The 16,284-nt window shown below is 33.3% G+C and overlaps 2 protein-coding genes across 2 annotated transcripts; both read left to right on the top strand.

Moving 5' to 3' along the window:
* The first annotated feature begins 35 nt into the window (after positions 1 to 35).
* LOC145055234 (BTB/POZ domain-containing protein) lies at positions 36 to 1,341 on the top strand. The gene is made up of 4 exons (XM_079003532.1): positions 36 to 226; positions 385 to 490; positions 896 to 1,013; positions 1,107 to 1,341. The coding sequence occupies exons 1-3, from the start codon at positions 115 to 117 to the stop codon at positions 972 to 974; spliced, it is 297 nt and encodes a 98-aa protein (XP_078859658.1). The 5' UTR covers positions 36 to 114; the 3' UTR covers positions 975 to 1,013; positions 1,107 to 1,341.
* Positions 1,342 to 14,308: 12,967 nt separating this feature from the next.
* Positions 14,309 to 16,261, top strand: LOC145055233 (uncharacterized). The gene is made up of 6 exons (XM_079003531.1): positions 14,309 to 14,618; positions 15,094 to 15,190; positions 15,390 to 15,559; positions 15,643 to 15,712; positions 15,792 to 15,858; positions 16,060 to 16,261. The coding sequence occupies exons 1-5, from the start codon at positions 14,448 to 14,450 to the stop codon at positions 15,806 to 15,808; spliced, it is 525 nt and encodes a 174-aa protein (XP_078859657.1). The 5' UTR covers positions 14,309 to 14,447; the 3' UTR covers positions 15,809 to 15,858; positions 16,060 to 16,261.
* Positions 16,262 to 16,284: the final 23 nt, after the last annotated feature.

The following is a 16,284-nucleotide window of genomic DNA, read 5'->3' as shown; positions in this document are numbered from 1 at the left end:
TGAAAAACCACAAGGACATTATGAAGTTTTGTCTAACATTTATGATTTCCTCATCGAGGAGGTTTTGTCGATTGCAAAAGCATCGGAAAGTTGTGGGAGAAAGATATAGAAAAGATGAAGAAAGAAGACACCGTAAAGCTCATCAGTGCAGAGGGTTTCGAATTCGTCATCGATAAGAATGCCGCCATGGTTTCTCAAACCATCCGTAACATGCTCACTTCTCCAGGTTCGTTATATCCTTTTCCTAACCCTAACCCTAACCCTAATCCCATCATTTTCAGTTTCTAAAATCAGCGATGTTAATTAAAAGTCTAAGTCTTAAATTGGATTGGTGTATGTCTTGATTTCAATCTGAGATTTATTATCTGTTGATATCTTGTTCAGGCGATTTTGCGGAAACCGAGCATCAAGAAGTGACTTTTCCGGAAATAAGCACCACCATTCTGGAGAAAATTTGCCAGTACTTTTACTGGTCTCTTCAATATGCTAGGTTCGCTTCGTATCTATCTATCATGTGTCATTATTGTTTTCTGAAAACATGTAAATCATAAAGGGTATAGAATTCAGAATTGGGATTCTGATTTAACAATTAAGACCCATTATACGAAGCACACAGATATATGAGCGTCCAATAGATTGAAAATAATGAAGAAAAGGGCATTATCAACAAACAAGATCAAAACTGAGTATCATATATCCCTTCATCCAACTTAAAATTCATTTGTTCCTTTATCGAGGAATAAATTTACTGTATATTTGGTAAACATTGGTGGATGTGATCATCATCAGAGAGCAAACTTGTATATGTGATAATGTATTATCATACTTGCCATTTGATTTATCTAGTAGGTGTGAGCGTGACAATTGACATTTCTACCCTTTTGTAACATGGCAGTGGGAAGGAGACTGAATTCCACATTGAACCTGAATTGACACTGGAATTGATGATGGCTGCTAATTATCTGCACACTTGACAAATCTCCTGATTGGAAGCATCTTGTTCTTGACCATGGGTACCCTTTCCTTCCTCTACTAAAACTACAATATTTGTGACATGACAACGTATTTGTGAATCTTGTTGTACTTTTTTTGGTTATTGTTGTTAGATCAAGAATGCTTGAGGATGGTTTGTGAAAATCAGCACGTGTGTAGGTGGAAGGAGTTATGACCAAAGTGGCAGATGTTTTTTTATTGTAGTTGTAAGACATGTGTTAGGAATTGCATATCCATAAAAGCATAGGAACAATATGTATGTTTGAATCTTGGTTATATGTGTAATTGTTATTGTGCTTGTAAATACTAAATAATGAATTGTTGAATAACACAGAAGTAGTACTAGTACATTGTGTTTATAGGTGTGGGCCCAATGCAAGGCCCGGTTGAAGGCCCGTCGTGCTTTCTAGCTGTTTTTCGTCTTTTAGTGCTTTTTTGATATGGAATTTGGAAATGAAAAATGGTAATGTAGCCGTTTTAATAAGTTTTTGGCATTATTTTTAACAATATTACCTTTTTTTTAGATGTGTATAAATTTATTAATTATATTTTGAAAAAACCAGTTAAAAAGCCAGAGCTAGGAACCATTAAATGAATATGAGATATTCATAAAAATGACCATTTGGAATGAAAGATTTATCCAAAGAACTTTTTTTTTGAATTTTTGTGTGTTCTGAAAAAAATGATCTTTTGCCTAGAATGAAAGAGTCATTTTGGACAAAATTTATGTCACATTAAAAATATTTTTATGACAATAATAAAACATTTCGGATAGAAAAAAGTATTCCGGAATATGAAAACAACTTTGACATCTAATAAACAATTTTAGAATTTCAAGAAGTTGTTCGATATGGTCATTTTACAAATAAACAGAGAGGTTTTAGAAAACCATTTCCTGTAAATGAGGGGGAAAAAATACATATTTTATATTTTGATCAACCAAATGTCTTATATCTAACTTATAAGTTATTTAAGTAAAATACAAAAAAATGAATACAAACAAAAAAAATTCCATTCTATTTTTGTAGAATCATGCACGGTTAACGTCCAAACCAGTTAAGGAATATTTTGGTTGGGTGCAGGACCGATTAAGGACCTAGTTAAGAGTAGACCCAATAATAAAGAGACATACTATTATTGAATCTTGACCCTTGGCCATTGTCTCAAATTTTAAAGTCGCCAATTAAATTTGTCTGTTCTATTTTGAGTATTTGGAATTTGAAGCATGCACTTTTAGGAAATAAATTGTGATAAAATATACTTAAATACAATAAGGAGTACATTCATCTGATATGTTTTGTAAAAAAAGGTTTATTTGTTTAGGCATATAAGTGTACCGTCTCATAACTTTTTTTGTTTGTTTTCTGGTTTCTGTATTATATATATATATATATATATATATATATATATATATATATATATATATATATATATATATATATATATATATATATATATATATATATATATATATAAGGTTAAATCAAGAAGTAAAAACAATTTTGGATTAATCATTTTATAAAGGTATATAAGAAGTTGTGTATTTAATTTAAAATATAACAAAATAAAATTAATTTAAAATTTCCTAAATGTACTTACCTATATAAAGAAATTAACATATATTTTTTAATGTTAAATATAAATAATTTTTATTATTTTTCCACTCAAAATTAAAAAAAAAATCAACGTTATTTTTCTTATATATCATTTTATTAGAATATTTGTAATCATATATATGAATAAAATATATTTATACTCAAGGTTCTGAATAACACTAAACGAGTATTTGGTGGCAATGTTAAGCCTCAAGTTTTTACGACCGATGGCGAACCACATCGTTTGTCAGTCATAACTTAAGGCGACAATATATATACACCCCCAAAAACTTTTATTGGCTCTGATACCATTTTATTTTGACGTAATTTTCAATTTGAATTTTAGAGATAATAATCAATTTTGGAACTTAGAAAACAAATAGTTTTGTTTTTAGATATCGTATCTGTTTGTAACGAATTTTAATACTTGCTCTTATGAACTGTCTAACATCATGAATATGATTATTGTTTAAAATTGTACCTTGATTAGTAGGTTTATAAGAATCTTTAAGATTTTGCTCAGAGTTATTTATAGATTCTTGGATTTGCTGTATTTTTAAAAGAATATTTTTATTAGGAATACAATTCATTAAGATTTTGTTAGACATAATTAAATGATTTAAGCATGAATTTGATTAATTTGATTATTAAAAACGGGTAGTATTTTAACAAAAATTTCAAATCTTGTAGAATTAATAGTTAGAATAACTCGAAATGAAATTATCATAGAGAAATAAAAACAACACAACGATAAAATATTTTAGATAGTACCTTCTTGAATTAAGCTTGAATTACAATCAATACATACTTTTGGAGAAAGAATTATTTGAAAATCTAAAGACTTTGAACATCTACTAGTAGAAAGAGAGACTCTTGGAGATTTTTTAGACATGAGATGAACATTTTTTAGAGAATGAATTTTTTCTTGTTTTATAATAGTTTTCTTAGCACATAAAATATAATTTTTTTCTTCTTGTGAAATATAGAAATCCCACCAGCCTTTAAGACTGCCAGTGAAACCAGAAGTAATAATATTAACAATTTGGAGTTGAGTATTATTATGAGCTTTATAAGCATTAGCAACCATAGTCATTTCTTGTACAATATTCATAATTTGATGTTCAGAATGACCATCAATATTCCATTCATAAACAGAATTACCATCATATTGAGAACGATCAAATTGAAAAGTTCGTTTTTCAAGTTGAACATCTGAAAGAGAGGGTCTATTCCAATAATTTCTTATGGTTGGTTTTGGATTTTTTCCGAAAGTGCTTTGTTTTGATTGATGAATTTTATTAAAATTTGAAAAGTCATTAGTGAGTTGATTAATATCATCATTTGTATCAGATTGTTTAGCAAGAATTTCAAAATTTGTTTCACTATTAATATCACTATTTTTAGATTCTTCATTCGTAAGAGTATTGATATTATTAGTGTTTGAGATATGAAGTTTTGAAAGTTTTTTTTCTAATTCGTTAATTAAATTTGTATTTCCTAGATTAAAATTACCATTGATTTGGCAAGGAACAAAACTTAAATTACTAGTGCTTGCCATATCTTGCTTGTTAACGTTTTTATCTTTGAAATTTTTTTCTTCAATTTTAACTAAATGGTCGGTAATACTAGATAAGATTTCATTTGCATAATTATTTTGGTAAATAATTTTTTGAAGACCCTTTTCAGTAGTTAATTGATTTGGGGCTTGAACTAAAGGAGTTTCAATAAACATATCGTTAACAATAATTTCTCCTTTTGGTGGAAAATTAGCAATAATTTCTTTATTATAAATAATATCTTTATATTTGTTCTCTAAAATGGGAGTAATAGAATCATTTTTAAATGGATAATTTATTTTATGTTTAGGGACAAATTAATTCAAACCATTGAATAAAAGGAGAATGAATTTTATTGTGTGTGTATATATATATATATATATATATATATATATATATATATATATATATATATATATATATATATATATATATATACCATTATTCATTTTTTATATACATATACGACTTAAGACGACATCTTGTTAAAGCATGACATAAAGTACAAGATTTGAAGTCATAACGTGCTATGACAAACTTTTTAAAACCTTGTTTATAGCATAAAAGAATACAATGTTTTTTTAATTTTATTTTTATAGAGTTATATTCATAAATGAATAAACATTATTTGAGTATTATGAATACAATTATAATCATAAATAAATAAAACAAAATTTGGAAATAAAAAAATCCAACACAGTTGTAATCGTAAAATATTGAAATGCTTTAGTTGTATCAATAAAACAATGAACATTGTAATGAATACAACACATGAATTGTATTCATAAATGATTAAAAACACTTAAAAGAAAAAAATTGCAACAAAAAAAGGGATCTCGATACACGTATAACCTATTGATCCGAAAAATAAGTCCCATTTATCCAAATTGAATTCCAAACATGTCATTCTACTGTTAAAAGCTTCGATTAGGCATAAATGCCAACTTTATAGCAAGTGACAACTATAGTCGATACATATCAACTTTGGCCTACCACTTGTTGGGTATGGTACAATCCCACTACCTTTTATCTCCATAACGACAAAAAAGTACCATCATGAGGTTGTTACAAACCTACTCAACCCTTAGCTACATTTTATCATGAGCATTGAAGTGTATATCCGGTCCCTATATGGGAAATGCGACTAAACCTTTATATCTGATATGTTTATATTGAATATTTTATTATTACATTCTTGTTTATATTTAACATTAAATATTATTAGAGAAGTCTTATTATTAGGGTAGGATATTCTATGTTAGATAGGGCTTTGAATGCAACATCAAGACATTGGGTTGATTTACAAATATTATCATTGTATTAGAGACGATTGATATCATTCCCACTAATATCATTCCAAAAATCTTTATACCTTATTTATTGCCCTCAACAAACTTTGTATGATTACCATGGAATATGAACCTAGAGCATATGGGTGGATCAATCCAACTTATGAAGATGGAAGGGGCATCTCGACTTGAGTTTTGAACAAGACCATACCATGATTGGTGATCATCCATGAGGTTAGTACCATCTTTGGTTGGGCATAAGTGTAAAATGCCATTTTTTTTTCTTTTGCATTTTTCAATCATAGATAGCTAATACGTATGAGTATCGGAAGAAGAAATACAATATAAAAAGAGGGAATAGTTCTATTTATAAATACATTGATTCAAACTTTCAAAAGCCATAATCACAAAATATTGGACAACCATGTCCTCACATACAGACCATGTGTTGATGGTTAACATACCATTTTTGCTAGAAAGAACCCATCTTAAGGATTTCTGGTGGAAAAATTGAAAGCCAGACTCAAACTGTTCGATTTAACAAACAAAAAGGACCATTATGTAATTTAGGTGATGTTTGTTTTTCTGATGCCAAAATATTTGCAGTCGGCGTACCACATCTGCAAGCCTTTGCAACAGAAAATGTAGACCAAATGTGTGCCGTCTGCAATAAAAAGTTTGTTTGTTTTTTAACGTCTGCATGCTGATGAAATAAACTGAATTTCAAATAAATTAATTTTACAATCTTAAAATGGTTTTTAAACACCAAAATTCTAATAATAATAGTCTTACAACAATGAAATAAAATTCTAACAATTTCATTTAAAATAATTCATTCCATATTTTGCATCTACTGCTCAATAATTTCATCTCGTAACTTAGTCATATATTCACGGTCTGCTGTCGTACCATGTGTTGGAATCTCGTCTTTATCATCATCATCAACAAACACATTGTTATTTCGAAACAAGACAGTTGGTTCATCGTATCGTGAAGAATACTCATCACTCTTTCTTTCTTTCCTTATAAAGTTATGAAGCGCGAAATATGCCAAGACAATGTTTCTTTTTGTAACAAATAGGAATGATGTCATCCTCTTTAATATAGGGAATCGTGCTTTCAAAACACCAAAAACACACTCAATAACGTTTCAAAGTTTTACATGTCGATGGTTAAATTTTTCTTTATTGGTTAATGTACGTCTTTAACGAAAATCCCCAAGCCAATACCTCAAATTACATTACACGACCATAAATCCTCGAGTATGTGCATACATGGCATCACAAAGATAATAGTTCTCTGTAAAAATGCAAAACACTAATCAATTTTCTAACTAAGATATAAATATTTAAGAAACCAAAAACTTACTTGGTGGTGGAAACGGGGATGATGCATGTCGATCGACTAATGCTTCTGATAATATCCTAGAAGGGAAAATGACTTAGGAGGGTAACTACCTTTTAGCCGTGTTCACATATTGGCAACTTCTTATTTTTTGTACATAAAAAAGCAACTAACTTGTTTTAACTGTTTAAATTACACCATTACCGGCTAATACCTGTTTTAACCGGTAACTCAAAGGGAAAATGACTTAGGAGAGTAACTACCTCTTATCTGTGTTCACATATTGGTAACTTCTTATTTTTTGTACATAAGAAAGCAACTAACTTGTTTTAATTGTGTAACATCCCAAAAATCATGACCAAAAATTTCGTTTTTAATTTAATACTAAAACCATAATTGTCAAACCATTAATTTAATACTCCGGCATCGGGCCTCGCTCGGCATCAGGCCCCGCCTGACATCGAGCCCCGCTCGGTATACATATATGTCTCTCTTAGGCCCCGCCCGCTAAACCCATACAATCATATAACATGTTAACATGTAAAGAAACATACTCTACTATATTCGTGTCCTAAGAAACATACTCTGCTAATAATGAGATACGGAACTTCGTCCGTACTCAGCTAGTTCTAGCCAGAGCTTCAGTAGTGCAGGGTGAGTCTCCTCACTATGTGAATGGGTCTAAGGTCACAATGCCAGCCCATGTAGTCTATAAGTAAGAAGACTCGGGGGTTAGCCCTAGACATTGTATGCTAGTATGTTATTCCAGACCAAGGTCTGATGTCGGGCGGGTGCCCGATGAATGTTTGCATGTTAGATTATACTTGTTGTCTGTGTGATACTTGTATGTGCTTGGTAAAGAGGTGAGTGTGGGCGAGATCCCGTATCCCATCACTAGCTGAGTACGGACGATGTTTCGTATCTCATTATTAGCAGAGTATGTTTCTTAGGACAATGATACAATAGAGTATGTTTCTTTATGTGTTAGCATGTTATATGATTGTATGTGTTTAGCGGGCGGGGCCTAAAAGAGACAGATTTGTATACCGAGCGGGGCTCGATGCCAGGCGGGGCCTAATGCCGGTCGGGGCCCGATGCCGGAGTATTAAATTAATGGTTTGACAATTATGGTTTTAGTATTAAATTAAAAACAAATTTTTTTGGTCATGATTTTTGGGAGGTTACACAGTTACAACAAGTTAGTTCCTTTCTTATGTACAAAAAATAAGAAGTTGCCAATATGTGAACACGGATAAGAGGTAGTTACCCTCCGAAGTCATTTTCCCTTTGAGTTACCGGTTAAAACATGTATTAGCCGATAATATTGGTGTAATTTAAACAGTTAAAACAAGTTGGTTGCTTTATTATGTACAAAAAAGAAGAAGTTGCTAATATGTGAACACGGATAAGAGGTAGTTACCCTCCTAAGTCATTTTCCCTATTCTAGAATCATGTGCTACCTCTTTCCAATCGGCTACAACAAACGTAAAAATCATGTTGAAGTTACAAATTTCCAATACGTTTTTGTAACAATCGCCCTTTCCCCTACTTCTATATAAATCTTGTTTCTTAGCAGGGACAACAACATGTATCAAAGTGTCATCAAGTGCACCAACCGCTCTTTTCGAAACCCGTCATAACCTCCTTTATATCCTGGAATGTTTGGATTCAGATTAAAAGAAGTTGGAACTATAATGTCTTTTGCGAAAAACATCATTTTGTCCAACACTTCATAAAAAAAATTATGAATTGCTTGCTTTGAGTGTTGAAATCTCCGCTTGATAATCATGTAAAGTTGATTATGACCGATCATCATCAAAAGCATAGCCATCTTTTCCTCAAATGATACATGTTTGATATCCCTTAACGAGTAGTTTACTCTAAAATGAGTACATAGTCTGGCAAAAGATTCAAGAGATACGTGTAGTACTTAAACACATTGTAAAGGATTACGTTGCATTAACTCTAACGTGTATTTGTGTCCCATCATTTCCGAATCATTGTCACGTACTCGTTTCACACCCCTCTTCCAAAAATAATGTATTTACAAATACATAAGAATTACGTGAAGTATCTTTTGATAGTGCTCCATTATGCACCTGTTAATAAAAAAAAGCAGAACTTTAAAATATAACGTCCCAAAAACATGGATAAAATTTTCATTTATAATTTAATTGGAAACCATCAAGTGTTCATAACAACCCCAAACAAAGTATGTCAAATCAGAGAAATCATCAGAGTACAAATCTAAATCCTAGAGAAAATATGGAACATGGGTGGATACGCTGCGATCATGTCGGACCCTTCCCATTTGTACCAGAAGTACCTGAAACCACAAACATAACTGTAAACACAAAGCTTAGTGAGCTTCCCCAAAATACCACATACATCATATACATAATATAATAGCACGTGGCTGTGTTAGGTCCGTATCAACCCCAAATACACCACTTAGTTGTGTTGGGTCTGTATCAACCCCGGGTCCATATCAACCTTGAGTCCATAATGACTCCGATCCCAAATTAGCTCTATACATAAATCACGCAATCACATCAGTCAAAGTCATATAATAACATACATTCTACTCATACAATATAATGGGTCGACCTTGGTGCCTTCGACCTACTAAGGTGGTAAGAAGACTCACCTCTCAGACAGACAAAAAAAGTAGCTGACGAGACTCTGTTCCGAAAATCAGCTCAACCGAACACATATTCAATGAAAACTGACCAAAATCGACTATAGTTCAAAATACCCAAAATACCCGCAGGTAAAACTTAGTCAAATAAAAGTCAAAAGTCATATTTAACGGTCAAGGTTGACCCTCCATGTCGTGGCATTCAAACGACAAAATACACGTTTCCCTTAGTCGCCACGTGGTGGCAGTCTAGGCTACGCCGTGGGAACTGGATCCAAAACATCATAATGAGTTAAGTCGAATCCTCTAATTCCAAAGGTTCAAAAGTCCAGATCTGATCATTTCTAATTTCCAAACGGGTAAAGTTTCCATCTTTATCCCTTGAAATCCACCGAGAGGTCTAGATCTCAAGTCTTAGATCCAACATGGCTAAAAATGGCAAGGACTTAATCAAAAAACACTTAATCCCTTAAGTATCAATCTCATTTGCTCCAGAAGAGCTTATAACACCAAAAACATCCTAAAGATCGATGCTTTTTAGACTTGCATGTCCAATGTAAGTCTTGGACTCAACTTATGTCAAAATGGGATTTTATGACCAAAATCTTATGCATGACACAAACCAACCACCAAACTTCATGATATCCAAACCATGAACTACTCCAAATGATTCAGACACTCATAAAGTTGCAACCTTTTTTGAAATCTCTCCATCCCATCTAACAAGTTCAAGAAAAAAATGAGACAAAATACAAGATCTAGGTTTTTATAATAAAAAAACATGGAACTTGGGGACTTAAAAGAGTCCAGAAGATGCACAATAAGATGGCAAGAAGAGTTGCTTGCTGAATCCAAGTCTAAAAGTCACCTCCTTCTTCTTCTAATCCCAAAAATCAACACAAAAAGCTTAGTGAGCAACAATGGAGTTTAAGGTTTGCTTGGAGGCTGAGAGATTGTGATAGAGGTGGAGGGTGAGCAACCCTAGCCATCACATTCTCTTAAATAGGGCGTAAGCCCTGAATATTATGGTTTCTTATTAAACAACTACCATGTCGTTTTAAAATTCGCTACACATTGACCATCACCACGTCGTGGGATGCCTTCACCACGACATGGTACCGTCCAAAATCCAAAATACATTAATTTAAATACCTCCAAGAATCCAGATGTTACATAAAAAACAACATTAACCAAATTCTCGTAGCAAAAAACAACATTTAACCATATTTCAAGTAGCAAAAAACAATTATATTAACCATATTTCAAATTTCAAGTAGCAAAAAAACAACACTTAACCATATCCCAAGTAGCAAAAAAAACATTACATTAACCATATTTCAAATTTCAAGTAGCAAAAAAAAAAAACAACACATAACCATATTCCAAGTAGCAAAAAAACATTATATTAACCATATTTAGCAAAAAAACAATACATTAACCAAATAGTTCCAACAAAAGCAAAAAAACCCTAACAAATATTTCCAACACAAGCAAAACAACCTAACAAATAGTTCCAACGTGAGCAAAAAAAACCTTTAACAATGGTTTCAACACAAGAAAAAATAATCAAACAATCTTCCCGTACTTTAAAACTCCTAAACTTGTACCCATCATCTCGATCCATCCTCGTAATATCTCGGGAACATCGGGAAAATTCATCCACATCTCTCTCATATTCATCGCCCCTCCAAAAATGTGATATGCAATAAAACGTAGAGGATTTGTAGGGCCTAACTCAAGAACTTCTAACTTTTTTAAACACTGAGGAATTATATACCCTTTAGTCAAATGTTGTAGATCTTTTTCATTTCAAATGCTAAATCGGTAGCAGTAATAGAAGGTTCATCAGGTGAGGCACTACGAGCTCTAGGAGTTGAGGGTTTAGCCCTTTTGTTGGGATTACTTGAGGGTGAAGCACTAGATATTGAAGGAGTAATGGAATAGTTTTCAGTGAAGCAGCCTTCGGATGCCCCTAAACCTAAATGTAACAAAAACTAGTATAAGGATATTTGGCAATGTTGGTGATTTTAGTGTCACCATGTCATTTTATGTAATCGAAGTTAACATGTGAGCTAAGGGGATTCATATTTTGTATTCTAATATATGTCCGGGTTTGTGCGGAGTGCATGCATGTATACGATCAAATTAGAAGCCGGTTCGACGACAAGTCGGGTGTCCGGGGACAACGCCTCTGGGTCTGGGGTTTCCAACGGGGCAGTGCCCCAAGCGGGGTCCAAGGGGCAGAGCCCTTGGCAACCTTTCCGGATTTTATATATGGGATCATAGTGGGAAATTAGGATTCTTGAGGGTGATTATGGTAAAACTAACGAAACTCGTTAGTTTTGGTAACCCTAAATCCTCATTAAAATCTGGATTACCGTGACTTGCTTACAAAGCAACTCATGACGGCCCAACCCTAATGAAACCCTAATCTCGTTTATTATGTAAAAGGTTCTTCATTCTTAGAAGAGGGACGCAGAATGTAGCTCTCATATTCTTCAAACTTTCACAAAATCTTTTTTGCAATTTGGCTTACGTTTTCTGTGCCTAGTATCGTAAGTGTCCACTAGGATTATCCTAGGCTAAATTTCTTGCAACCCAGACATAGGGTAGAAATATCAGTTCGGAAAGTGTTCTCACGATCCAAGTTCGGAAAGTGTTTTCATGAAGTTCGGAAAGTGTTCTCCCAGGCTGAATTTCTTGCAACCCAGGCATAGTGGGACCCAAGCCAGAGACTCTGCCCCTTGGACCCCGCTAGGGGCGCTGCCCCTAGACCTCGCCAAAGGGGCGCTGCCCCAGACCCCCCGACTTGTCGTCGAACTGACTTCTAATTTGGTTTTATACATGCATACACTCTGCACAAACCCGAACATATATTAGAATACAAATTATGAAACCCCTTAACTTACATGTTAATTCCAGTTACATAAAATGACATAGTGACACTAAAATCACCAACAATGTCAAACATAAATGTTTAAACTATATATATGTACCTTCTTAAAATCATCCCACTCCTCGGTTGTTAAGTTAAAAGTGTTTGTTTGAGAATTGTATATATTGCCGGTTTTGTTTTTCAAATATAGCCATCCTGTGTGTCTGGCTTTCGGATTGTCATATGCATTTTTCATTTGTTTTTGAGACAAATCCACGTCACATTTTTCCTTAAGAACTCTTCCAAGCCTAATCCATGAATCTTTGTGTAAACTCAATCCTTTTCTACCCACATTATCTATTTCTTTAATACAAGTATCCAACAAGCATTTTAAATGCTTATTGGTCCATGGTTGTTTCTCTCCCATTTCTAATATATCATAGACAAATTAGATTTCATAAGGTATTGCATTATTCACAAATCTGGTTTCATAAGGTATTGCAACAAAAAATTAATTTCAGCAAGAAAAGCAAAATATCTTGACTATTTTCAGCAAGAAACAACATGCATATCATACACATTTTAGCAAAAAAATCAGCATATAATGACTATTTTGAGCAACATTATGGAATTTTCAGCATTATTTTCATATTTTCAGCACTAGTTTTATATTTTCAGCAAGAAAAAGCTTGATTTTCAGCAATGTTATGGAATTTCCAACATTTTTTTTACATTTTCAACACTATTTTCATATTTTCAGCAAAAAAAACTTGATTTTCAGCAATATTATGAAATTTCCAGCAAAATACATAAGGAATATTGATTTTTAGCAACATTTAACAAGAATTTTAAACAAAAAACTATTTTCAATCATATTTCCGGGTTTCCAACATCCAACAACAAATTCAAGCAACAAGAAACAGTTTTAGCAAAATTAAACCATATATTTCAGTATATTATAGAGTTTTCAAGCAAGATTAATCATCAATTTCATGTTAGAACTGAAAAAAAAACGAAGAAAAAAGAAAACGTCTTAATGCGTAGAAGAGTTGCTACGATGGGAGAGGTGTTTCCTGTTCGCTTGCGATCGAAGCAGAGGGCGACCATACTGATCTCACATGATGGATGATGAAGACGATGCTGGAGCGAGACAGAGAGCGTCGATGGTGGGTGGGATGTTGGGAAGAACGGAGGCGACATATAGAAAGAAAAGAAGGGCGTGGTTTTTTAGGTTTAAACACTTAACAAATATGAGAGGAGGGTAGTTCATGTCTGTGTGGTGAAGACCTCGCGCAAACGTTTTTAGATCTGCCCACTTCGAAAAAACAAACACACCGCGATGACATATGTCTGCGCTTGATCTGTGCGGCGCAGACAAAAATGATTTTGCAGATCCGTAGCCAAAAACAAACAACCCCTTAGTCTTTACTTTATATATGTTTTTCAAGAGTGCTTTTATGTAGGGATGTGCTTCAGGTTGGAACCGACCCGAACCAGACCGGACCCGAGTAATCCGAAACCCAGATTGGATGAAAAGTTGGAATTGAAACCTGAACCGATTATACTAATACGAGACTGGTTCAGTTCGGGTAATACAAATTTCGGTTCGGTTATTAATCCGAAAAGACCGAAATAACATGTACACTATGCTTTTGAACTAAATGATCAGAATAAGCCAAATAAATCGAATTGACCCGAATAATCTAGTTCAAGAAAAAAATATATTAAATATTAATAATTCATATTCTAAATCCATCATTTTCCAGGTTGGTCTTTTTGGTCTGATTAAACCATTATTCGGGTAACATGAACTGAATAACCCAAAAACCGAATAAGGCTAAAATAAATATCCGAAAACCGACCCGTATAACTTATTATGTCCTAATTTAGTTCAGGTCGATCCGGGTTTTGGGTTCGGATTTTCGGTTAAAATGGCCATCCATACTTTTACGTAACACGTGCTGGGCACGAGAATGTAATGTCGATAAATGAAAGATATGTCGATAGCTCGATTTCTTCATGTGAATCATATCCACGTGCTCTGTTCTCACTCCTTTTGGTACTTCTGTTTTGGCTCTATATGCAAATCTTATCCACCGATTCCTCTGTTTTTCTCTATTTTGATTCAACAAACAAACAACAAATCTACACACATTAATGGAAAACAAGAATCAATCTACTTCCTCCCCGTCGTCGCCGCCGCCGCCGCCTCCGTCTCCGCCCCGGTCATCCACCTCCTCTTCATTCACTGCTGAACTTTTCGGTAACAATGACTCACAGCCGTCCTCCGCCGGAGTTTTCTCTTCAATTTTTCCTCCTCCGTCCACGGTATTATCCTTTTTCGTGAGTCGGTTCGATTCTTATAAATCAATTTTTTATTTAGTATTTATTCGGGTGATTGCTAATTTTAATTCGGGTCTGAAATTAAGGGTAGATTCTATCTTACAATCATGAAACGAATTACGATTTTTATTCGTTTCGATTTGATGTTATGAAATTAAGCTTCCGTAGGGAAAGCGTTTGTTCTTTCTCTGGACTTTTCTTATTGATCTATTCGTCTGTTCTTCCTGATCTTGTTATTTTTTAGGGCTAATTTAAAGTAAGTTGCAGTGATTAAAGTTCGAGTTAAAACCCTTGTAGGGCTTTTTTTCTTATTAGTTTCTCGAACACCAAGACTGAGTATTACCTATTAGTTTTTAAGATACATTAACCTAGGTTTATTGATCTTATTACTGCTAATTAGCTACTCTGTTAAAACTCAAAACTGTAATTGATCAGGTTCAACAATGTTCAATCTGTTTAGGTATTAGCAAGAAACCCTAATTGTCCACAGTTCACCGGAGCTACACAAAAGAAGACCTCGGAGAGCCAGTTGTGGACAGCCACCCATGGAACTTCAGGTTCGCATCTCTTTCTTTATTAAGTTTCAGAATCCAAAAACTGCATGTTATATGGTAGTTTTACTAATTACGATTGATCCCTTTTAATGTAATTTGCTACAGAATTCAATGCAAAGCAAGTTTCCCATATTACTATAATCAATGAACAATATGGTAATTGAAATGCATATTAACGCCATTGTTAATGTAAATTGAGCAGCTGTAGCTAAGAATACTGCAATTGCAAATGGCGTAATGAACATGGAGAGAAGGTCAATCTTTCAAGAACGAGTGGAACCTTCTCCATTAAGTTCATCTTTATACTATGGTGGGCAAGAAGATATGTATGTCTGTTCTTCAAGTGATCCAACATCACAATCATATTCCAAAGTAAGCATAATCTTCCATTTAGCTATCATCAAGAAATCTAAAACGCTCCCGTTTGATGAATTTCTTTCTTCTGTGTGTTTTAGTTCAAGAAATTCGATGGAAAAGATGATCCTAATCATTTGCATAGTGCTTCTAGAGGAAATTGGTGGCAAGGTTAGTTGTGAATTGTGATGTTTCACTGTTTGAAATTGAAAACCGTGATATAACATTGTAATTATTGTTTTTGATACAGGGTCCCTTTATTATTAAGACCATGTCCCTTTTAGGCAACAACATGGATTTTCCGCCTATTAACCAAGGTATCTTTTAGTGGATTTTTCGTTTTTTACTTATTTAATTCAGATGGAGACTTAATAGGGAAATGTAGAGAAAGGGAACTTTCCCTATTTAGTCATAACTTTTACAAATTTGACTCATTTTCTTATATAGTAGATCTGAAATCACAGTTACATTTATGTTTGTACAGTATAAATTGCACTTTTTGTGATGTGATTGTGCAGGAAATTCATGAAGCCTTTATAGAAGTTTGAAGTTTTTGTTGATATATATGAAAGATGTCGCGTCATGTACTTCGTCATCTCACCTCTATTACCTTAACTTTTTCTTTGTTTCTTCTCCTTTCAATGCATATCGACATTTTTGTTGCTTTAGATATATGATATTTTCGAGGTTTCAGTATAAATAAAAAGCTTTCTTGCTATACATCTTATCAAAAATAGTACAAT

This window comes from Lactuca serriola, chromosome 5 (genome assembly GCF_051521515.1).
Source record: "Lactuca serriola cultivar US96UC23 chromosome 5, Lser_US96UC23_V15, whole genome shotgun sequence".
Taxonomy (NCBI): Eukaryota; Viridiplantae; Streptophyta; class Magnoliopsida; order Asterales; family Asteraceae; genus Lactuca; species Lactuca serriola.
Note: the sequence above shows the minus strand (reverse complement) of the source record. Positions and strands in the feature narration are given on the sequence as shown.